This window comes from Echeneis naucrates, chromosome 24 (assembly GCF_900963305.1).
Source record: "Echeneis naucrates chromosome 24, fEcheNa1.1, whole genome shotgun sequence".
Taxonomy (NCBI): domain Eukaryota; kingdom Metazoa; phylum Chordata; class Actinopteri; order Carangiformes; family Echeneidae; genus Echeneis; species Echeneis naucrates.
This window is the reverse complement of record NC_042534.1, coordinates 8,718,706-8,742,128: the sequence shown is the minus strand read 5'-3', so window position 1 is coordinate 8,742,128 and position 23,423 is coordinate 8,718,706. Positions and strand designations below refer to the sequence as shown.

Below are 23,423 nucleotides of genomic sequence, written 5' to 3'. Positions count from 1 at the left end.
TTATGAGACATTCTATCCTTCCACCGAGCCAACTCTGATATCTGCTGATTTAAGTGGCAACGTTAGTGAACACAGACGAATGGCTGTCATCCTGGTGGAATACCCAGGTGTGCAACTCTCATGCATACAAAGTGGATTGGATCAAATAATGATGGGTGTGTGACATATTTGGTGAAAGACTAAAGCAGGCACTCACTGGTGTTCATTAGGACTGAGGTCATTGTATCTGGCTTGTAGTCAGGGAGGCAGGCAACCTTGTCCTTTCTGGGCAGAGAACAGTAGGTGGATGATTTGAAGCAGATAGGACTTTGCCTGGGGGAAGGGTGGAAGAGAAGATGTAGAAACCAACAGAAACATCTTGACAGCACAGAGTCTGAGGATTGCCTCAGTTAGGCCTCAAATTTGTCCCCAAGTGTTTCTGCCAAAAAATGTTATTACCAAAATGATGATATAAAGAAGTGAGGAAGAGCTGTCGATGCAGGTGGACATCATTGGTTGTAGAAACCGTATGAACTCTGCACGTGGCACAGCAATTTGCTGCAAGCTGAGTCAAAAACTATTGACTAAATAGTATAATGACCATTGAAGTTGATGGATCAGTGGTATGAATGTTAGTGTCCAAGTGCCACTCGGCGATGTCCATCCATCCATTAACCACACCGCTTATCTTTATAAGGTCACAGAAGAGCTGGAGCCAATCATCAGCAGCACTTCCGTGTATTTGTCATAAAGGAGGAAAGCTGTTTTTTTTTTTTTGTTTTTTTTTTGCACCAGGATGTGAACATGTTCATTTCTGCTGCGAGGCTGGTCATTTTAAAATGGGAGACTCCTGACACACTTTCGGAGTCAGACTCAAGCAGCCATTTGAAGAGCTGCAGCTTTTGGCACTTCTGTGTTGCACTGCGTGTTATTTACATGTTGACATTGTTTCTGATGCCAAAGAAAACAATGCTAAAACATATGTGGCTTGATGCCATTTTTCCATTTGTCTTTAATATCTCTACATGACATATTGAACTTTACGATATGAGCTGGCACGATGTGTGCTCTAATGAGTACTCTGGCGATCGGTAAGCACTCCCCTATCGGATTTGTCTGCAGGCAAATAGAAACAGTGACAGATCCACTGTTACTGAGAGCTCTGGTCCATGCAGGCCATTTTCAACATGACACTTTCCCCCTGGTTCACTGCCTTCATAACTCAGTTTGAACATAGCTACAAACTTTACAGCCTCCCCCAGTGATTTCACATTTGCAAAGCAGAGTTATTAACATGCAGAAAATACTTTGTCGGTATGAAGCAGTGCATTTATATGCATATTCTCAATGGCTGTTAAGTTATGGAGGCTGTAAAAAGTAAGAGTTTGACACTTTCTATTAACAGACATCAGTCATTTTGGAGTCATGCCCAGAATTAAAAATGAGGTTTACTCACATAATAGAGAACGTGTCTGCTGTGATCGCTGTGAATGTGATTGCTGGTGGAGGGATCGAGGGTCACGCTGATGTAGATTGATTGCTGCTTTCTTTCTTCAGACTGAGGACAAATGCCACAGTGGGTGATTAAATCCAGGCCATACGCTTGGATGCTTCTGGGGCAGATTTTCCAAGAGCAAGGGACTTGGCGCCGGGGATCCTGTGTATTTTCCACCCTGATCTCTGCTTGGCAGAGGCCTAAATAATAAAGCTCTTTTTACTGAGTGGCCGGGGGTTCCCTGTGTACAAACACAAGGCCTGTCCACCCCCCTCGCGCCTCTGCTGTTTTAACAGGACCTGCAGTAATAAGGGTTTACCTCACACCCCACTAAGCACCCATCCTGAAGTTGTCTGGATGTCAGCCCCCCACTCACACAGGTCAGGAAAATTTGGTCTTGGGGTAATTTGGCTGGGACCTAAATACACAATGCTGGGCTTCATCAGTGAACACAGGAAGGAAGCTAAGAGCTAACAATCATCTAAACCAAATCTTGAGGAAAAAAAAAAATCAAGTAAAGTGATGTGAGGGCCATTTAAGGCGTGCCCACTGCACCCATACCTACAGCTCTCTACCAGTTAATATTCTGCACATGCTTTAGTAATCTCACTGTTATTTTTAATTGCATCATGCAGTGCAGCTGGGTGTGAGTCCACTACGATCACAGAAATGTAGCAAGCTGTGATGAAACGTCCATTCATGCGGCCATGCATGGATGTGTGTTTATTTAACTACTGTGCAGGTTAATCTGGGCCCTCAAAGCCTGGAGCTGTGTGCTAGTGCCAAGGCTCACAAACCTTCTGCGCTCTGATCAGCCTGCCAGCTTTGAAACCTGAGGAGAGATGCCAGAGAAACCTCCTCCAAAAGCTATGGCCAAGGCCTCCCCTGCTCTCAGAAGAGAAATTTAAAGGTAACTTGAAGAGCTTTACTAGTGCATGAATACCCTGCTTGCCATTGAGCGTGTACTGTGCAGCAGAAAAATGTTCCATTGTCGTTTTGCAGCCGTGTTGCCCCTTACACTGTGTCACTGACCAGGGTTTGGTAGCACTTACATCCACACGGCAACAAAACATAAATCATTCACCGGAGAGCCAGCCTCCTGATGGCCGCGTAGGCATAGGAGTGCGCTTTAAAAGCCAGAACAGTAGCCGGGGAGCGAAGGGAAAATTAAGTGATTTTTCCATTTTTACCGGCTGAGCCGTTTTCCCCCATGAACAATAAAATGAAAACAACACACAGGCCTCGGGGAACACTGGAAGAAATTAGTCCTCGGCTACACCAACAGTGCCACAACACACTTTGTGACGCTGGTTTTGTGTGACATAATGTGAGATAAATGTTAGCGTGGCACCCTAAGTTTTTGTGCTGTAATCATGGTCAACCATATGAAACTCACCGTGAGATAAAGTGATTGAATTTTTGGTGTAATTAGAGAGAAGGGATGACGTGTTTGAATGTGACTGGTCCTGGGGGGGGGGGATGGATTAAATGAATGACAAGGGCAGTCAGAATGAAATCAAAATCACCTTGATCAGACTGTGATGTAACAATTTCTCCCAGTGTGTACACCCGTATCATCTTTCTGTTCACTAATAAAATGATCTAAATTTTCTGTCCAACCTGCAAACGTCGACATGATCCAGAAATTCATAAACAACAGAAAGGACAAAACTCAGCATTTAGTGTGTGTGTGTGTGTGTGTGTTCAGAATCAAACACCAAACACACATATTCTTTGTTTGCTTTTTCAAGTGCTCATTATCTTAGCCCCCCCTTACACACACACTCAAACGTAGAGGAGGGAAAAAGTGACTGAACTAAGAAAAATTAGAGAAGTCTTTATCTGCTCTGTAAAGTCAGGAAGAAAATGCTGGTACCAAGCGCAGCTCCTTTGGCACAGAGCCAGCGTTCAAATATATCAGGACTCAGCACACAGTTTGACTCCTCAGCAGTGCCTCCCTTCTCTGCAGTCCGTCTGTGAGCCAGTTATATCGCTCCAGAATGTGCACGGATGAGGTGCTCGTTCCAAAACCTTTCCAAAATACACCCAGCAGCCATCTGTGTGTGACAAAGTCTTTACCACACTTACTTGTATTTCACTCTCAGTCCTGGTTACACTTTTATCCGCTGTCTTTCAACGATCTTTCCTTCCAGTTGTTTTGATATCCGCCTTGTCTTGCTTTTTAGCCTTTCCCTCTCTCTGTTTTTCTCATATCTATAAAATCATGTGGCTTTATCTACTGTATGCCTCTATTTTTTTTCCACCTTGCACACACACACACACACACACACACAACTCCCCATTTACTACGGTGCATTGTACGTGGCTAGCGCCATCAATCTCTGCTGCTGTTTGAACAGGCAACACAAACAGGAGGCGCTGCGTCATGCCGTGTTTGCCTCAGCCTCCACTCCATGCCTTATGAGCCTGATGTTATCTGCACTGCTACACCAACTGGCACTGTTATTGGTCAATTTATGGTTTATTTCTACTTTCTAACTAGTTGCGAGAAGGCCTGCAATCTATTCCCTCAGCCTGAGCTGATTACAGAATACTGTTTTCCACCCACCTCTCTTGACAAACTAAATATAGTGTTTATAATTTTAGCTGTGTATTTTTGGTTTGTGGTTTGTGGGTGCACGAGGGATCACACTGTGGATAGTTGATAATATCTGTGAAGTAGCGGCAGGCAGATAGGATCAGCCATGCTCAGGGCAATGACGCACTTTACCATCATGCAACAGCATTGCAGAGTAAATCATCAGGCCATGAAATATTTAGTAGTATTCAGGATGAGAGTGAGGTAGACCATCACCAATCCTGTGGTAAGGCTGGTAATACTGCTAATCTGTCACAACACTATTCCCACAAGGCCGTACATGAGCACGTCTCGGAGGGGGTGATATGATGACATTTTACCACCAGACTCCTTTTATACTGCGTTAGCGTTTCTTTAAAATGATAGTTTTATGCTGGGACACGCATATTATTCTAACATTTTTTGTGCGGCTGTAAATGAGAAGATTGATCCCACGCTTGAAGCTGGGCAAAAATGGCGCTACCAGCGATGCTACAGGAGCTGGTTCACATGAAGGCTAAAAAGCCTGGCTCTCTCTAAACCTGCCACCAACTCCTCTAAAGAGTTTTGCCATCATTGTGGCACTGTTCTGTCCCCTAATTTAGTCCAGCGGGAGGAGGGGACCAACAAGAGTAAAGACAGATGGGTGGAGCGAAATAACTGCCAAAGTTTTCAGCCTACCAAAAAGGTAAGCTGATCACAACACTGAAGCTCAGTCAGCCTCTCAGATTGGAGAGTAAAAAGCCCAAGAGTTGTCTGGTGATCAGAGAGGGAGCGCTGCCCTGCCACATCAGTCTCTATACCCAGCTGGATTTGGAGGACACATACACACCTGCAGGGGAAAAGAGACTCAGCTCAGCCATTCGCATTTGCATGGACTCCTTCTGGAATGAGAACAAACAAACACAAACACTTTAGTTTTCGAGGTAATATTTGACAGTTACTGCAAAAACATATGAAAGTGAAAATAGACTTTGCATATACATATAAAAAAAAATGAAACAGATAAATATGTGCTTTCTCTATGTGCCCATTCATAAACATTACAGGGAAAAATGTTTAACTCTCCTTCCAACCTCCTCCATAGCTTTGTACCAGCAGAAAAGTAAAAGTGAGCAAACAAGCGAAGTAAGTGACAAAATGACCACAGTCAAGCCAAGTTGCGTGGTATGAGCGGAGTGACTTAACCTTCACATGTACAGTAAGTTCTTCCAAGCAGCCCTGAAATGCCACATGCATACAAGAGGCCTTATTCAAACATCCTTCTCTACATGTGGGTGGGCAAACTGTCAGGAGTTTCCTCAGCAAGCCCGAGGTCACACCCTGCTCGTCCTCGTCCTTTTGTGACCTTCCTGTCTCCAGTTCATATATTCCACATTAATAAAGCTCATAAAAAGAAGAAAACGCTGCTGTGTGGCATACGGTAAAAATAGTGTTGACACAACAAGTGACGTACGATGTCCGCTTCTCAGAAAAGAAAAGTCACTTTGCATTTTTCCTTATTTTTCCTCTTCCTCAAAAGTGTTGAATAATAAAAGTGATGTTTGATGCGATGTTTGGGTGACTGTACAGCAGATGTGAAAGTAATTTGCTAAACTGAAGCGATGAATTTTGCATTCATGGACACTGAAACAGTACTACTGAGCACTATTTCCACAGGTCTATGTGCTGACAAACCTGTAGCACCAGGAAAAACTCATGATAGAAACTTTAACGGTCAATCTATGCCAAGGATCAGTCATTAGCTAACTAGAGAACAATGAGATCATCAGAGAATCAGTCAAATGGGAGCTGCTCTTTGAGTCCTGGCCTAAAGTCAGGATGATCTCATAAGAGAGCTGTTCCGAGGCAACTTTATCTCTTTATGCCAATGTCAAGTTTAATGCAGTCATTTATTCAAACCGGAACACACCACACTTTTTTTATTTTCAGGCTCTTTTTGGGTTCTTTTCACACGTTCTATCTGAGCAAAATACTATTTAATAGGATACTGAAAGCACTGGCTTTTGTTTTTTTTATTTCGCCCCTCACATGAAGCCTGATGGGCTCTCTCGTTCACTGGATGACTTGGTGCTTTGTATGTGACAATGCTGCCACCCTGTGACAAAAACATATACACACAATTGAGAAATCATGGGACGGATATTACGCATCACTGCAGACTCGGGTATGATTCACTTTTTCGCCCTTCACCCCCGTCTGGTGCTGACATTCAAAGAACTACTGTATCAGATGATAAAGGGAGGAGGCAAAACATTGTGCCTTTGTACTCTGAATCCATTATTGTAGCACTTATCTTTTTGTCTTGATTCAGCATTATCTCATTTGGCTGAACCATAAGCTATTCATCACGCAACAAGATGCAGCTTCTAGAAAACCATAATGTGACTCCATGTTCTGAGCTAATGCTGCGGTTGCTGGAGTGAGATAACATCTGTTGTGCAGAAAGACAACGCCATCATCTTCCAGCACGTATGACACTGTAATCAATGAGTATTGTTATGACAGAATAAAAACTGTGGATAACAAACAATTGTCTATGTCACACACAGTGTACATCGGTGTCCCTGACTCCAGTGTGGTGGGCCTGGGTTTTACAAGATGAAAAATAAAATGGCACAAAATGAAGAGAATAAACTTCATGAAACTGTTTTATTTCTGTTAAATAAGTAACCTTTAATACTGTTAAATAATTACACAACATGTCACGCCATTATTGTGTCCCTTATTGTAGGCTGCCATGGATTAGAAAGCCTTTTTATTCAAAAGATTTTCTACAAAAATCATTCATAAAAATGTGTATAATATATATACATGGTCAACTTATTAAAATGTATAATTCAGCATTTTTATTTTTAAATAAATAACACATTACCTCTACCTCTTCCTAAAAAGTAATTGGATCTAAAGATTGTGTTGTTCTTAGTATATTACACTATGTCAGGAAGCAGATTGTTGTCACTTTCTAGGCTTTTAAGTGTGTGTGTGTCTAAAAATGGGTTTCTTTGATGACAGAGGGTGCAGCTGGGCTCCAATCGTGGCAGTCAGAGGGATCCTCCTATCAATCAGAAGAGGCTTGTTAATTGAACCATTTCATGGTATCAATGTAGCAATTTCTTTTGGTCTCTTTAGATTTTAGTTTGACTGGTTTGGTTTCATCCTAAAGAGCAAAAACAGTCAGGGGTAAATAACTGTCCATATTATCGTACCTGTATTTGATACTTTATGCTATTCATTTACTTTTAAGTTTATATCCTTAAACTGTGAATAGTTAAATTATTTAACTTTGGCAGATCTGCAAACCATCCAGTTTTAACAAAGGGGTCGCAAGGCATTTAAAGTGGAAACCGCTGATTTCATGCTTAACAGTATTGTTTTATTTATCTGTTCACTACTTCATAAGTATTGTTTGATCTGGAAAAGTATAACTGCCAGATTGATGCCGTGAAGTTTAAACTTAAATTTTCCTCTTGCAAGTGATGGAAAAGTAGCATAAAAAAGGAGAAACAATGGAGTTGAAAAATAGATTAACAGACATACAGTTTAATATACAAAGCTTTCAAAGGAAAAAAAAAAAACTGTCTGAAGTTCTATGTATGTTTTACATTTAAAGTAGGAGTGAAAATCAGTCATCTATTCAGAGTCACAACTCTCTGGGAAACTCCCACACAATGCTGACGCTTTGTTTTTATCATTACGTTGTTATTGTCATATCGTGCAAAGTTGAGATGAGTTTAATAATTGCCTGAACTGAGGTAAACCAAGATCAAACTGCTATTACAGTTATCAGAGAAAATCACAAATTGAAACAGGAGTCATACGTAGTGTGGGTTTATACGTATGTGCGGTTAATGATTGCATGAATAATATTCAGTGTGATCAGAAGAGAGAGACAGGCAGGTGAAAGAGTGAAGGGTGAAAAGGTGTGCAGCCCTGTGGGTGATGACTGACAGTGTGTGCTGACTGCAGTGCCCCTACCTTTGTGCAACTGTGTGTTGAGCTAAGATTTGAGATTTTTTTTTTTTTTTGTGGAAGCAGAAAGGTTTATTGATCAGGCTTGAGAAGCAGGGCTCTGCGGCGTGGACATTAGTGACGTGGTTCCGTAGTCTTGTCCCGACCTCTGCCCCTCCGCCTAAAACAACAGCTACTGATCACTTCTCATTCAGTGTTTATGGAGGTGTGAGTCTCCAGCCGAGGATGAAGCTTGGCAAAAACTCATCTTTCTTTTATTTCCCCCAATTGAACGAGTTTCCACTTGTGTTGGTCAGCGTTCATCACTCGCTCGGAGACTCACCCACACATCACAAACAACTCCTCGGATTTTGTCCACAGTCCTGTCGCCCCCTCCACCCCCACGAGGCAGCAGATGCTTTTGTGTCACATTCAGTGCATTATTAGTTCTCTTTCAAACTATTAATTTAAAGTAACGCTGGAAGGCAAATTTAATGAGCTCTAAAAAAATAAAAAATAAAATTTGTAAATACATTTCTTATTTGCGTATTTTATCGTTAATTACTTAAAGCAGATAAGTGTGGAACAGATTTACTATGAAAGCAGATGAACACCTTGTAAGCAACATGCAGACACCTGAGTAAGAGACAGTGTAGCAGTATCATGCCAAATACTCCAGAATTTTTATGGAAATTATCAGGCGACAGCAAAAAAAAAAAAAAAATAGCAGGTTATTTCTGAAACAACACACGTTATGAGAAGCACACAGACTTTCACTTGTCTTTTATATAAAGCACAGCAAAACATTAATGATGGCGACGTGGTAGTCGCCATCATTAATGTTCTGTTCTTCTACTGTCCCAAATTAAAACGCAAAGCACACCACTCTTTCAACACTTACAGTTGTTTTGGCCGACAGGTTGGCTTTTTGTCTCCGCAGATCAGACTTGATTAAACCTGAGGAAGGATTTAGAGACAGGGCAGCATAAGGAAATGCAACTTTTCTATTACAGAGGAAGAAACAGTAAAAATATGACTTCTGGTCCAGTTTAATATGCATAACAGCATGGAAATTAAAAAGAAAGGTTGAAAATCTCAGTGTAATAATGGTGATTGTTGAGTACATGGCTCCTGTACAGACACATTAAACCACGACCCTGACAAAGAATAAGACAGTTTCTAAAGCATTTCCCAAGACAGTCAGCGCTCAAATGCAAATCTGAAGGTTAATAACAGGATGCCTAACTCAAGTCTTACATCTTCACTTATCTTCAGAATTAGCGCTGTGACAAACCAGCTTGATTGCAATTTAATAATTAACCTTGAGTTCCTCTTCAGGAGAATGTTTTGCAAGAAATCTAACCTTTGCAACTAAAGGTGTTAGAAAGAGAGATAATACTGTGAGTTTGTTTTAGCCTGGCAGGACAACCACAGCAAGACGTGTCCAAGTGCTGAGTCAGCAACAAAAGACAGTGAGTCAGTCTGCTGACCTTTGTGAGCACAAAAGTCTCATTAAAGAGTCTTTTTCTTGTGGGCACAAAGTTTAGTGCTTCAGTGGCTAATGCAAGTTATACATTGCTCATAAAGCCCTCAATGGGCCATTCGCAAACACCTAAATGGCAGCTTATTGAAAGAGATGTCAACTGAGGCATGACAGCTCCTCTGTAATCCATGACAAGGAAGTGCCACTGTATTTGTCAGAGTAGCTGTCTTATGATTGTGCTCTAGGAAATGGAAAGGTTTCCACTCACTCAATGGACAAGAAATTGTTTAGAGATTTCAGCTTGGAGCTTTTTTTTTTTTTTCTTTTAATGAAAAACTTTCTGAAGGATGATGACAGACTGTCTTTTCCCAGAGGAGAGTTTGAAACATAAGTTTGGGTTTTCACCTAATATATTCAAGGAAAGCAGAGAAATTTGAACAACTCTAAACCATGAGCTTCCCCAAAGGTCGAATGCTTTCTTGAATGCTGCGGTCTGTGACAAACTTTGTTAACCATATTGTACAATAAAAAAAACACATCTGGCAAGCCTGAAACAGTCATACACAATAAATTTGACCTCCATTCCTGGAATTCAAAATTTCCCACAGGAGCACCGATAAACTCATAACAGAAACAGTCATAAACAAAGACATTTCTTACACACTGCTGAGCAAGATGAGATCAGTAGCTGGATATGACTCTACGCAGCATACGTTTCAGTTAGAGGTCTTACCTGTCATTATTGTGCCGATTAGGAGAAAGACACAGAGGAAGATGTTTCCTGCCAGCGTGCCAAATCTGTCAATAATCTTCCCCTGGCAGATGGTGAATATAATGCCAAACACCTGTGAATGCGGAACATGTGAGCGAGGCCTGCAGTATTAAAATGCCACTCAGTGCAAAACATGGGTAACAAAGGTACTTTTCGGTGCTGCTTGCTGTAGATTTGGCTTGCAAAACTGTCACATTCCTATGCATGGGCTGAATATATTATGGTTGTTCAGTGTCATGCAAATTGCAGCATGTGCATGTTAAAGATTTGGGAAGTTTCCTGGCAAACTGTACTGTTCTGTGTTTTCTTGCACTACTTTGTTGAGAATGACCCCTTGAGTCATAACCATACTTGTGCTGAACAGTTGAGGAGTCCGGAGGAGGTTCCTTCTGACTCTGGGTATGTCAGTTCAACTGCAAACTCAAAGCCCAGCGGCAGATAGCCTGTCATGAAGAACCTGGAGACACAGACACACAAATATCAGAATATAATTAGCTACAGAAAACCAGAAAAATCTACCTAATGAAATGTTCCTGGTTTTAACTCTAATACTTTCCAGCACAGCACCAACTGCTCCTTGTTCTGTTTTACCAAAAAAATATCGGGTTCCTATTTTACCTTAGCTTCAATATCCCTCTATATTTCACCTTATAGGACACAAGCAATTCAATGTGTTATTTTTCCCCCCTCATGCTCATCTTAATAATTCAGAACGAAATAAGGCCTTTGTATGAACTGAATTTAGCCACCTTCTCAGGAATTTAAAGCAAATGCTGTCATAAATAGCATTTGCTTTGCTTTTTGCTTTAATAGTGAACAACCGTAGTCATTACCACACAGGAACAACAGGATTTGAAAGTCGTTGGGTGACATCAGTTAATTGTCTTTCCACTGAAGTGACAATAAGTGAAACTTATTCACAGGGTTCTCACCAATATATCATCCTGAAACAATGCATACTGTATTTCCAGGCACCTTTCTTTGACATTTAAGTTGGCCTCTTCTGCCCTTCAATAACGGGAACATGATGCAAGAGGAGTACAGGTATTATATTAATTCTCAGAACAGAAGCTCTTGGATACTAAAAAGAGGAGAAAACATAGGATAAAAAGAAAAATAAAACTAAAGCAGGATTATCAAGTGAATACTGGGAACGTCAGCAGGAATGTGAAGCTATTGTGAGCTCATTTGGTCTCCATTAGACTGAGTCACATGGATCTTGAACACTGTCTGGCATGCATGTGAGCATGTACGGCATATTACATAGGTGCGCCTTCCCAGAAAGGGCGAGCCCAATCTGGGAGACCAATCTGTGCTACTGAGGAGGTGTTATGATTTCACCACAGCCACAAAAAGGTTCAAACTGCATATGAAAGTATTATTGGCTAAAGCTGGTTTTAAACTGAAAAGAGGAAAGGCCATTGGTATTAGCCTTATAGATCATGTCCCTCCACAGACTCATTTTTCCAGTTTATAATGGCTATACAACCTTTTATATTCATTTGCAATACCATCACATCATCACTGTGATGCATAATCTGAAAACCATCTTTTGTCTTGAACATACAGTATATATATCCCAAACTGCCTGGAAAGCTGTGACGACAGATTTTTGGGTATCCATTTAAATAATATATTGAATTAAATAAACAGCCGAAGTGGATTCCACACACCCATGGGCCCTGTGTTTTTGGGGTTGTCTCCCCATGAGCTTACATTTCATTGGAAAACCAGGTCAGTGCGTACGAAGGCAAAGGCTTTACCTTTGTATGCGACTGCTTATCGGGCCAAAGTTGACAACTAAATAAACACGTTGTAAATTATTGTTGCAAACGTCAACACAACTATTGCACTGTGAGAACTTAACATATTACGTTTCACAGAATGAAGAAATAATTCACTGAACTTCCAAGACTTGGAGTGTAGGGGAGATATCCTCTGCGTAAGAAATCTGCAATGAGTTCGATTGTAAAATGTTATCTGGACTAAGCCTAATTCATCCTGCTCATTCATGTTCTGTGTAAATAAATAAATCATATTCTCTTCGTCTATCAGCTGATTTTCTGTCCCTTTAATGAAGCATTAAAAATAAACATATATAAAAAAAAAAAAAAAAAAGAAGAAGCAATAAATCACGGCATACCCAAGAGCTCCAGCAGTGATGAAGACCACCCAGAGGTGTCCCAAACTGAGTGTAGCAGCATAGACGATCATCCCCACCAGAGACATGAAGTAGACTGCGAGGGTAGTCTGCCTGAAGAACACGTAACATGCACAACACCGAGCACCATCAGAATTATTACCAGGCAGATCCTGGGCTGTTTTAAAAGCACGTTCAGTTCGACTTAACATTACAGATGGCGTCAAATTTAAAAAGGTCCCCTGTGGAAGTCAGAAAATGGTCTCATACTTTGCCAACGATCAACAGGTGGCAGTAACACGCCAAGAAACACAGCCAATGCCAACAGAACGACTGAACAAGAGAAACAGTTAGTAAATATGGATTTAAAGAATGCTGGCTGTGGCCACAGGGACCATAAGACAGCTGAAACTGCAGTCTAACATTTTGATAGATTTACTTTATTGATCCCAAACAGACAAAAGTCTTGTGAATAAGACAGGTGGGGGGGGGGGTGTTTACTAAAGCCCCCCTATAGGGGGGGACACGGCTGTCATCACACAGCCAGAGGGCCCATGAGGCAAAGGGGTCACTGTTAGAGCAGCAAGCTGCACCTGGATAAGCAGTGACAGACCCCCCAACAGACAAGACAAACTGCAGTGAGATGAGAAGTGATATGATAGTATTAAAAAAAAAAAAGGGCAGAAAAGTGCTTGTGTAGCTGCTTCATGATGGATACATACAAGTAAAGAAGTGAAAGAGAAATATCCAATGCTTTCTCCCTCTCTGCACTTGTTTTCACCCCCAACACTCAGGACGCCTTACTTGTATGTTTTCGTTCTGTCCAACCAAACACCACAGATCAGGGAGCCGACCATCCCTGCAACGACTATCGTAAGGCCGATCCTCCCAGCAGTCACCTCTTCTCCCTGAAAGTGAGTGAGCTTGTGAACAAATATACCAAAGAAAGGCCAAACAGTTTCAGATAAAGCAGGCACTTATTCACACAGGTGAGGTGTGAAGTTGAGTTTCGACATCCGTCAGTTGCATCGTTTCTCCCCATTTCCTGTTAATGGCCAGCAAAATTACATTCAAAGCTTAAGAGAGAGAGAGAGAGAGAGAGAGAGAGAGCGAGAGAGAGAGAGAGAGAGAGAGAGAGAGAGAGAGAGAGAGAGAGAGAGAGGGGTAAAATCCACTAAATTATACATATCTCAGCAGCCAGCATTTAGCTGTGTTGATCCACAGTTTCAATGTGACTTAATATGAAAATCACCAGTTAAAATAAATAAAACAATACAGAAAATTTGAGTCAAGGAAAACTGGGTTTACTGATTTATCTGTTAACACAACCGTTTATATCATTTCCGGATATTCAATTTTTAGGTTGGAGCTGCCATTACAGGATTATGATTATACATATTGCACTCTGAATAAAATGGCATTATACAGTGGGTACAGAAGTATTCAGACCCCCTTAAATTGTTACATTGCAGCCATTTGCTAAAATCACTTAAGTAGATTTTTTTTCCTCATTAATGTACACAGCACACAGCATTTAGACAGAAAAACTGAATTTTATACATTTTTACTAATTTATTAAAAGAACAAAACCTGAAATGTCACATGGCCATAAGTTTTCAGAGCCTTTGCTCAGTAGAAGCACCCCTTTGAGCTAAAACAGCCATGAGTCTTCGTGGGAATGATGCAACACGTTTTTCACACCTGGATTTGGGGATCCCCGGCCGTTCTTCTTGCGTATCCTCTCCGGCTGCATGGTGAATGTTGGTGGACAGCCATTTTCAGGTCCCTCCAGAGATGCTCAGTTGTGTTGCAGTCAGGGCTCTGGCTGGGCCATTCAAGAGCAGACACAAAGTTATTTTAGCTGTGTGCTCAGGCGAACCTTCGGCCCAGTCTGAGGTCCTGAGTATCTCTGTACTTGGCTGCATTCATCTTTCCTTCAATAGCAACCAGTCGGCCTGCAGCTGAAAAACACCGCCACAGCATGATGCTGCCACCACCATGCTGTATTGGGGTGAAACCAGCGCCCGCTTAGAGTTAAGGCCAAAAAGTTCAATCTTGGTCTCATCAGACCGGAGACTCTTATTTCTCATAGTCTGGGAGTTTTTGGCCAACTCTCTGTGAGCTTTCATGTGCCTTGCAGTGAGGAGAAGCTTCCTTCGGGCCATTCTGCCATAAAGCCCGGATTGGTGGAGGGCTGCAGTGAGGTTCAGTGGGTTCTTTACCTTCTCACCAAGGCTCCTCTCTCCTGATTGCTCAGTTTGGCCAGACAGCCGGCTCTAGAAAGAGTTCTGGTCGTCCCAAACGTCTTCCATTTAAGGATTATGGAGGCCACTGTGCTCTTTGGAACTTTAAGTGCAGCAGAAATTCTCTTGTAACCTTGGCCAGATCTCTGCCTTCTGCTACAGCTCTGTCTTTGAACTCTTCGGGCGGCTCCTTCAACCTCTTGATTCTCATTTTCTTCGACATGCAGTAAGAGCTGGAAGGTCTTATATAGACAGGTGTGTGCCTTTCCTAATCCAGTCCAGTCAATTTAACTAAACACAGCTGACCTCTAATAAAGGTGTAGAACCTCAAGGAGGATCAGAAGAAATGGCGAGCAGCTGAGTGTCACAGCAAAGGGTCTGAATATTTATGGCAATGTGACATTTCAGTTTTTCTTCTTTAATAAATTAGCAAAAATGGCTAAATTTCTGTTTTTCTATCTAGATGGGGTGCTATGTGTTTTTTAATGAGGAAAAAAATCTATTTAAATGATTTTAGCTGCAATGTATACAAAGGACACACTGGAGTAACACTTACAGGGTAATGTATGATGATCATGCGGTTCAGTAGCGTGCCAACGGCGTAGAAACAACCTACATTCAGACCTGTTGGACAGAAAAGCTTTTTAAAGATAGTCTGCACAGCATGAAGTACAGAGCAAAAATATTCTATCGGAAACTTTTTCACAATGTTGAGTGACCACTGAATTAACGTCGTTAACTGAATAATGAAATGTTTTAACATTAATACAGGAAGGGGCATTAGTCTCACTTCTGACAGGTTTGCAAAACACACAGCTGTCCTGAAAAACCTTCACCCCAATTTTTTTTTTTTTTTTTTCTTGGACAACAGTTTTAGATAAAGTCATGACATCAGATTAGATATAACCTTCCCGAAACCCTCTTTATGGCCATACTGTCGGCTTGTATTACTGGAGTCTGTTTCTCGAATGGAAGCGGACAGTGGGGAACAGCAGTCACGGTGAAGGAGACACGTGGAGCTGCGGCCTGAAGGACAGATGCTGACAAGCAGCACCAAAATTTGAAACCGGTGACCTGTAAGACCGCGTTATATGCAGCAAGACCGAAGTGCAGCGAGACAAAAGCATACCCACTATTAATAGTCACATGAAAGTTCAGAGGAGGTTAAAGTCTGTTCACAGCTGTGCGGACAGAAAGACTGCAGAGAGACTACTTTCACTTCATGAAATGTTTTACCTCGGGGGACATCGCTCAAAACACGTGTTAAATATTGTCAGACCATAAACAAACTTTGGACCCAAACACTTTGGACTCGCAATCATTTGAATAATTCATGACTTGTATGCAGTTCACTTTTATGACATGAAAGATAGAATAGGATGACTTCTGTCTTGGAAAAATAAAACATTTTTTAGAGTGTTAGTGCTGAGGATATCTTGGTGGTTAACATATATGAATCCTGATATTACCCAGTGGAGGCATGTGTTAGAGACACTGACGATATAAATACAAACAGATGTAAATGTGGGGTGTGATTATGACCAACCGTAGGTGATGATGAGGAGGATGAAGGGCCTGTTACGGAGCAGCCTGGCGATGGAGGCTGTGTAGGAGTACTGCTCTGGGAGAATGCTACGAGCTGTGGCCTGGGCCTGAGTCGGAGGAAGTTTAGGACGCTCCTGAAAGACTGATAAGTGTGGAGATAACAGCAGTGTTCAGCACAAATATGACAGCGACAGCGAACCAGCAAACCAATCCAGCCGTGAGGGAATGCCCCTGTTCTAGTGAAGGAAATATCATTTGACGTTTCGAAAATGGGAACACTGAAGGGAAATACTGGGATTTAAGAGGCTAAAACGATAAAACCAACTGCTATTTGTATGCTGTGTGAATCTGTACAGCTGCGAGCATTTCATCTGGGGCAGTCGGACACTCGCCACAGCACAGCGTGAGGGCTGCTCTGTCCTGCACTGACTGAGGGAAGGCGGCCGGTCACCGTCACCTTTTGGGGTGATAACTGTGCTGTGACCTGTTTCAGTCGTGCTCTCTCCAGGGTCAGGGCACATGACCTCAGGCCTCATGGAGAAACACAGATGTCTGTCTTTGTGGCTTCTGGAGCCAAGCCAGCCTTTCTCTCCCCCCTAGTCAAGCTGACCTGGGGGTTTGTGTACAGTCACCACTTCTCACTAAACTAACTTGCTCTTACTTGCAGCTGCTCTCTTGGCGAGAAGTGAACTTTTTTTCCTCCTCTCTTTGGACACAGTTAAAGAAAATCTCTGAATCTTGGGACTTTGTCTGCCCTGCTGACTCACAGGCCTGTTGCAGGGCTACAGATGGCCCAGCCAGCAGGACAGCCCTCACACATGGCATCTTGCATGTATGTGTGAGGGTGTGCTGTGTGTGTCAGTATACGTGTTATATCATGAAACTACTGTGGCCAACTGGTGTGAATTAACTCACTGGAGTAACCAGGAGCAGCACATGCCACATCATTCACTCTGCCCCATCCATCACCTGACCAAAACCGTGTTTGCGTCCAGGTGAACATTTAGACAGCAAAAGCTTTGTCTACAAAACTAAGCGATATGGGCGACAATTTTCTATTTTTCAGCTTGTTTATTTGAAATGAACTACATTAAAATACCAGAAGGGGGGAATGTAAAAGCTGGTGAGATGATAAGCAGGGTTTTTTTTTCTTGTCAAATACTGCATAATTTTCCCTCTTTTCTACCTGAAAATAGTTGAAATGACACAGTCGGAGAAGGGAAGGCCCCCCCACAGATTTAGAGGCACTCAACTCAGACATGAACCCTCAGACATGTATATAGTCTGACGGGACGATGTATAAAATAGGCTCATCTGCTTTCGTGCTGAGTGTTGGATAAGAGTAAAGAGTAAAGAAATTTAAGAAGAGTAAGAGTAAGAAAATTTTAAAACTGTACAAAAAACAAAAAGTCTTTCTGAGTCAAAGTCTATCACATCACCACCTGTATAAAAATAAATAAATATTTGTTTATGTAATTAATTTATTTATGTGCTTTAAAGCTGGCAAATTTTTCAATAGTGATCTTTTGAGACATGTGGTGTAGATCTGGTCAGTTCACAAGCAAAAAGATTTGATACCACTGAAATAAAATATGATCCAGGCTCATAAAAGTGATTCAAAAATGCACATGGCACCACGTTGTCCAGCTGGTGGAGTGAGCTGACATCTGGATTTCCAGGTGTACTTTAAAACAACTTGATGAGACGCTCATAATACAACAGGGGCAGTTTCGTTTTCGTGCATGGTACTACTATGGAATGCTTTCACAAGCAATCTTTTGTATTTCTCAATGCTCACGAGCACCCCACCCACCCCCACCTCTCCCCTAACACGGACAACAGCTTATTCATGTGACTTCTCTGGCCACTTCTCTAGTCAAGAGTAGCCAGCTAACGCACACTTACAACATGGTGGACTATCTGTCGTGATCTGAGTCATGACTCGTGTTATCAATCTACTCCACTCTTTAAATGACACAGCACATGAATCTCATTTTCTGGATGACACAAATAGAGAGAAAAATGAATGTAATGTAATTTTGAGGCGTGCGGTACCGAAGGTGTGATTAAAAATATGCACTCGTGACTATATGCTGGGTCACAGAAAGGATTAAGAAAGTCCAAATGCTTGGTTTGCTGACTACAACTCAGCAATTTTCTATAAGGTCACATGCTTTTTGTTAAGTCATGAAACTTCCTTCTATCAGAGAGTGGTAAGTCATTTCATTACCATAGGCTTTCATTCTTATGTATGACTAACATCAGATTTTACTGTTGATTAAAGTGCTGATTTCAGTATGCTGGAGAGCCCTTGTTGTACATTTGTGCCCATTGCCGTGAAATTGCTCGTACCACAATAGCGTCTTTCTTGTGTCCCCTTCAGGAAGGGTTTTGTGTTGGTGTGAACAAGCAGGTCAGCACTTGTCTTACAGACTGAATGGTGCTTCTTGTCAGAATGTAAGGCTGCAGTAAATGAAAACCATCATCAGTTAGAGCCGCTGAATAGAGAAATCCCATTGGCCAGTCTCAAAAAGATCCCAAAGAAAGACACCAAAAAGCCTGTGAGATCATGAGAGAATTTAAAATGTGGGGAGGTGGGTTTATTTCATTCACTTGACTCCTTGATTGTCAACTACACACCATCCATTCAATAAAAACCGTTGGCTAACGCTGCAGTAAAATCTGTTTTGATTTCATCAGCATTTTATGTAAAAAAAAAAAAAAAACGCCAAAACTGCATAAAATATTACCCATCTGAAGTTGAATCATGCAGACTTTTTGTTTCATCTGCTAAAGTTTATATGAGATACTTATCACCACTCCAGTGAGGGGAAACTCTAAGTGACAATTATATCTTAAGCTGAATAATTCAACATGAGACTTGAACATGATCCCAGTAAGAATCTAAAAATTTAGTTTTTCAACCGGAAAATATATCATACATACAGATGACATGTTTCTTTGTCACATATCTTGAAATTCAGAGAAACCAGCAGTCCTTTAAATGTGACATTATTAGCTTCTTATAAATTAGTTCATTGATGGAAAATCAATTGGCCGCAATTTTTATCATTAATTTCAGCTATTTTTCAGACATAACCATCAAAAATCTACAGATACCAGCTTCTCAAAGAGCAATATTTCCTAATTTCCCTTGATTGTTGGTAAAACAAACAGGAATATGAATATGTTCAAGGAATAATACCCGGACTTTTAAAATAAACAATTAAGCGTTTAGTAAAGAAAATAATACTAGCTTTCTCTGATGGAATAAATCCACTTTCTACGTGGTTTTCTGTGTTCATTCCTTGATTCAAAAAAATATAAGTATTTGGATAAAAGATGTCGGAAGTGACGGAGTAAACGTTGCATTTCTTACTTGGCTGGACTGACGGTTTATGTGCTACATTAATCTCACCAAAGACAACGAGGATGAAGAGTAAGGTAGCCACTCCTGCCGTGATGTAGAACATAATGCTGATGTGGTGAGCCAACTCGTCCATGTCGTCAACATTCGGCACCAGGACCGGAGGCACAAGAAAGCCAATGGCAATGCCCAGCTGTGGGGAAAAGAACCCTGTTTTAATCCCACATACACCGACTGAAAAGTACCAGATCAACAGATCATGCGTACGTCCCGTAAATGTCATGATTGCTTGTTGGAACACATTTTAAAGTGTATATCAGAGTGATTTTTTCTTTACTTTGCGACTGGTTTAAAAGTAAATATAGGATGTAAAAAAAAAAAAAAAAAAGATGATCATTAAAGGAACACATCTCAATTTTTATTATTTTTGTAATATTTTATATTTACAACATCAAACTGACCAAGTATGATGATGAGTTTTCAGCAAAGAGTTAACATAATTTGCTGAGGCCTCTCACACTGAGACACTAGAAGTCCTATCTGTCTCTGGCATCCAGTGCAGCCCTGCACAATCTACAGGCAGCTGTCAGAGAGTTCGTCGCTATCTACAGGACACTGCTGCAGCTGCAGGAGCAGAAACAAACTGCAAACCAACTAGATGTGCAGACAAACCTGGTTTCCCAGAACTCCTATGGAACAGGCAGTGGAAACCTCTTTCTCTCCAAACCACACTGATGCAAGGTAAGAGGGGATACCAAGGACAAACACTGTGGCCACCGAGCACACAAACTGGCCAAAAAAGGTGACTGTGAACAGATCTGGATTTGCACTACCAATTTTTATCCAAGCGCCAATGCAGTTAAAGGCTGAACCAACAATGACGACGTCCCGGATGCCCCTGTTGTCCAGAAGCCAAAGGACAGGCAGGATAAGCGGGATATAAGTGAGCAGATATATCATGGACAGCCAGTCGATGGGCAAAGAGCCAATGTTGTAAAAGCGCATGAAAATGTTGCTAATAATGCCGTACTGGAGCCACATGAATGCATTGCTGGCTGAGACGGCGCTGAAGAGAAACAGCATGACCCAGCGACGGTGGTAAAGTTTGGTCTCAGGCTTCGGGACCAGCTCCACATGGTCACCTTGCAAATCTTCAACATCTAACCGGGAACCAATGGAGATGGCCCTTCCCATGGGTCCTGGGGTCCACTGTGGGGAAGCCAGGCCTGGAGCGAGATTCCTTGCAGCCTTGGACCGTGGCCATTCTTCACCACTGAGTTCAGAATTGGCATGGTGTCCTTTCGAAGTATTGGTTTGTGGCATTTTACCTGTCCTAAAGCGGGCCACTGGAACGTGAGAGGACTTAAGGTTTTGAAGCTTGTGTCTGAAGTTCTCTATCCTGTTTGCAAACCACTTGTTGCACAAAGACGCAGGAGAGTGAGCACAGCTGGAGTAACTGGAATAATACTTTCACCAGTGTCCTCAGTCCATTCGAAACTCTGTGCATGTGGCAGCTTTAGCCTCGACGCCGCATGTTCACATACTTATTACATTCTGTCCTGTCATGTGATGTTAATACGGGGAATCTTCCAATTCTATCCAAACCACTCCCACCTTATCAGACCCTGAATCTCCTCTCAAACAGCACTGACCCTGGAGGACTAAAACAGACCCATTTTTATGTTGAACTTTAATGTGTCTCTTGTGAAAGCTAACTTATTTAAAAGTGAACAAAGATTTTATTGCCGCAAGATGTTAATGTTTCAAAGCCTGTAATTGTTCACCTTCTGAGTGGTTAATCGTTTTCGATGAATATTCTATCCCCCAGCATTTAATGTATTTGCTCAAGTTGTTTCAGTTTAACTTTATAGTGTCTGTCAGACAATACACTCTATAGTTGGATGTCTTTCAGGCTACTTAGATTATTGATTATGAGATTATTTCTCATATTATCAAATCCATACTGACTTATGCTATGAGAATAAAGTGATATCCCTGTAAGGGACGGCTTGATTACTGTTGAATGGAAGAAAAAAAAAAAAAATTGCCTCCCTGCTGAGACGGCATCCACAAACCCACTTTGTGCTTTAGATTAGATGCTCTGTGCTGAATGATGAATTTTCACTGACATTTATTTGACGTTGATGTTACGTCGGCTCAATTTTGCTTCTTTGAATCAGTGCATTGCATGAAACAAGCTAATTCAGAAAACTATTAATGTCCCACAGTACTGCATGTCTAGCATTTGATAATTGGTGGATGACCTGTGAAATGATGCTCTATCTATTTTCCAGCTGTTTTAGGTCTTCCCTGAGGCCAGAACCAAAATCTGTGGTATAAGCCTTTTCTGGATGCGCTAACAGGTTCAAAATTATTCAAGTGTATCACTGACATTCATTTGTACTTGTTTAGTCTACAGCTGTAGGTTATCACTTTCAACATGCTGAATCTTGTCAGACTTCTATTTTTTCTCATTTGTTTTTGTTTTGTTTTTTCATTCTCATTCTGTCATGACTATTTTAACACTAACTTTGATCCTTTATTTCTGTCATATTGAGTATCAGTGTAGTTTTGAGTTGATGTGTTCAGATAAACTGTCCACAGTAAATCCATGTCTCCCTCTGGATGCTGTAGCTGCATGACTCTGTTTGTCTCATTCATTCTCTCACGTTGAAAGCAAACTAAGGCAGCGTCGTGCGTAATTACGCAAATCTGCCAAAGAGTTGTGGGAATATCCAAGTGATTAGTGAGCCTCTAACTTATAGTTTAAATCGGTGATCGAGTAGGTGAAAGGCTAGCCTGACCTACTTACAGACTTGAAGATCCTCTCTGACTCTCAGCCTACCTGATTCCCGAAGACACCAATGGAGCAGGCCGTGGACACTTCCTCCGTGCCGAACCACACCGACGCGATCTGGGACGGCATCCCGAGGATGAACACTTGAGCCAGGGAGCAGCAGAACTGTCCCAGGACGGTGACAGCGAACAGGTGGGGCCGGACGCTGGCCACCTTGATCCACGTCCCGGTGCAGTTGAGCGCGGTGGCCACCAGCGCGACGACCCGGAGCCCCTTCTTCTCCAGCAGCCAGGCCACCGGGAAGATGAAGGGGATGTAGGTCAGCATGTAGATCATGGACATCCAGTCTATGGCGAAGGTGTCCACGCTGTAGAACTTGGTGAAGATGTTGTTGATGATGCCGTACTGGATCCATTGGAAGGAGTTGCACAGTGAGTAGGAGCTGAACAGCAGGACGATCATCCAGCGCCTCTTGTACAGCCGGGTCGGCTGCTGGGGAGCCTCCTGGCCGCCCTCCTGGCCCTGACACTCGGCCTGCCGGTCCGGACCGACATGGTTCTCCGGATCCGCTTTGCTCTGATCCTCGGTCAGCTTGGTGTCACCTATCGCGTGTTTGTCGCTCATGTTAAAGCGGAGTCCTCATGTAGCACAAAGTTTCCCTCCCAGTTCCTCTCAAGCTGACGGGTTCCGTTTCATGTGTGAGCAGTCAACGCCTTCACAGGCCTACAGTTGTGAAAGGAGACCAAACCTCCGGTCCATTGAGCTCAAAAGTCAACGAGACATCGATACAAGCTCTCCAAGTTTCAGCCTGAACTGTCGCGGATCCATTAATTCATTTCCTCCCAGTTAAAGTCTACAGAAACAATCTGCGCTTGGATCCGGATCCCTTTCCCTCATTCAGTCACAGACTAGTGTGTGTGTGTGTGTGTTGGGGGGGGGGGGGGGGTGTCGGATCCTGTCAGGTCGAGTTTAGCGAATCTCAACACGTGTAAAAAGTTTGCTGTGACCTCCTGTCCGGACCTGAAAAACCGCCTTGGGGTCTTCTTACAAAGTCCGTGAACTCCGACAACGAG

At 42.1% G+C, this 23,423-nt stretch overlaps 1 protein-coding gene across 3 annotated transcripts; it reads right to left on the bottom strand.

Moving 5' to 3' along the window:
* Positions 1–6,708: 6,708 nt before the first annotated feature.
* flvcr2b (FLVCR choline and putative heme transporter 2b) lies at positions 6,709–23,355 on the bottom strand. Of its 3 annotated transcripts, none has more exons than XM_029496651.1 (10): positions 22,399–23,355; positions 19,605–19,746; positions 16,188–16,328; positions 15,198–15,265; positions 13,203–13,306; positions 12,402–12,512; positions 10,610–10,715; positions 10,220–10,331; positions 8,905–8,960; positions 6,709–7,110 (listed from the first exon to the last, which is right to left on the bottom strand). In XM_029496651.1, the coding sequence occupies exons 1-10, from the start codon at positions 22,972–22,974 to the stop codon at positions 7,042–7,044; spliced, it is 1,485 nt and encodes a 494-aa protein (XP_029352511.1). In that variant the 5' UTR covers positions 22,975–23,355; the 3' UTR covers positions 6,709–7,041. The 3 variants fall into 3 exon arrangements, with proteins under 3 accessions (XP_029352511.1, XP_029352510.1, XP_029352512.1); XM_029496650.1 differs by lacking the exon at positions 6,709–7,110 and adding an exon at positions 8,048–8,184; XM_029496652.1 differs by lacking the exons at positions 6,709–7,110; positions 12,402–12,512 and adding an exon at positions 8,048–8,184.
* Between the last annotated feature and the right edge of the window lie 68 nt (positions 23,356–23,423).

Bases quoted from the DNA above. Each gene is read 5' to 3' on its own strand.
- flvcr2b (XM_029496650.1), bottom strand. From the start codon at position 22,974: ATGAGCGACAAACACGCGATAGGTGACACCAAGCTGACCGAGGATCAG. The intron at 12,513-13,202 runs GTAAGGCGTCCT...CGTGTTCTTCAG, and splicing joins GACAGAACGAAAACATACAA to GCAGACTACCCTCGCAGTCT. The intron at 10,716-12,401 runs GTATGCCGTGAT...CTGTGTCTCCAG, and splicing joins ATCACTGCTGGAGCTCTTGG to GTTCTTCATGACAGGCTATC.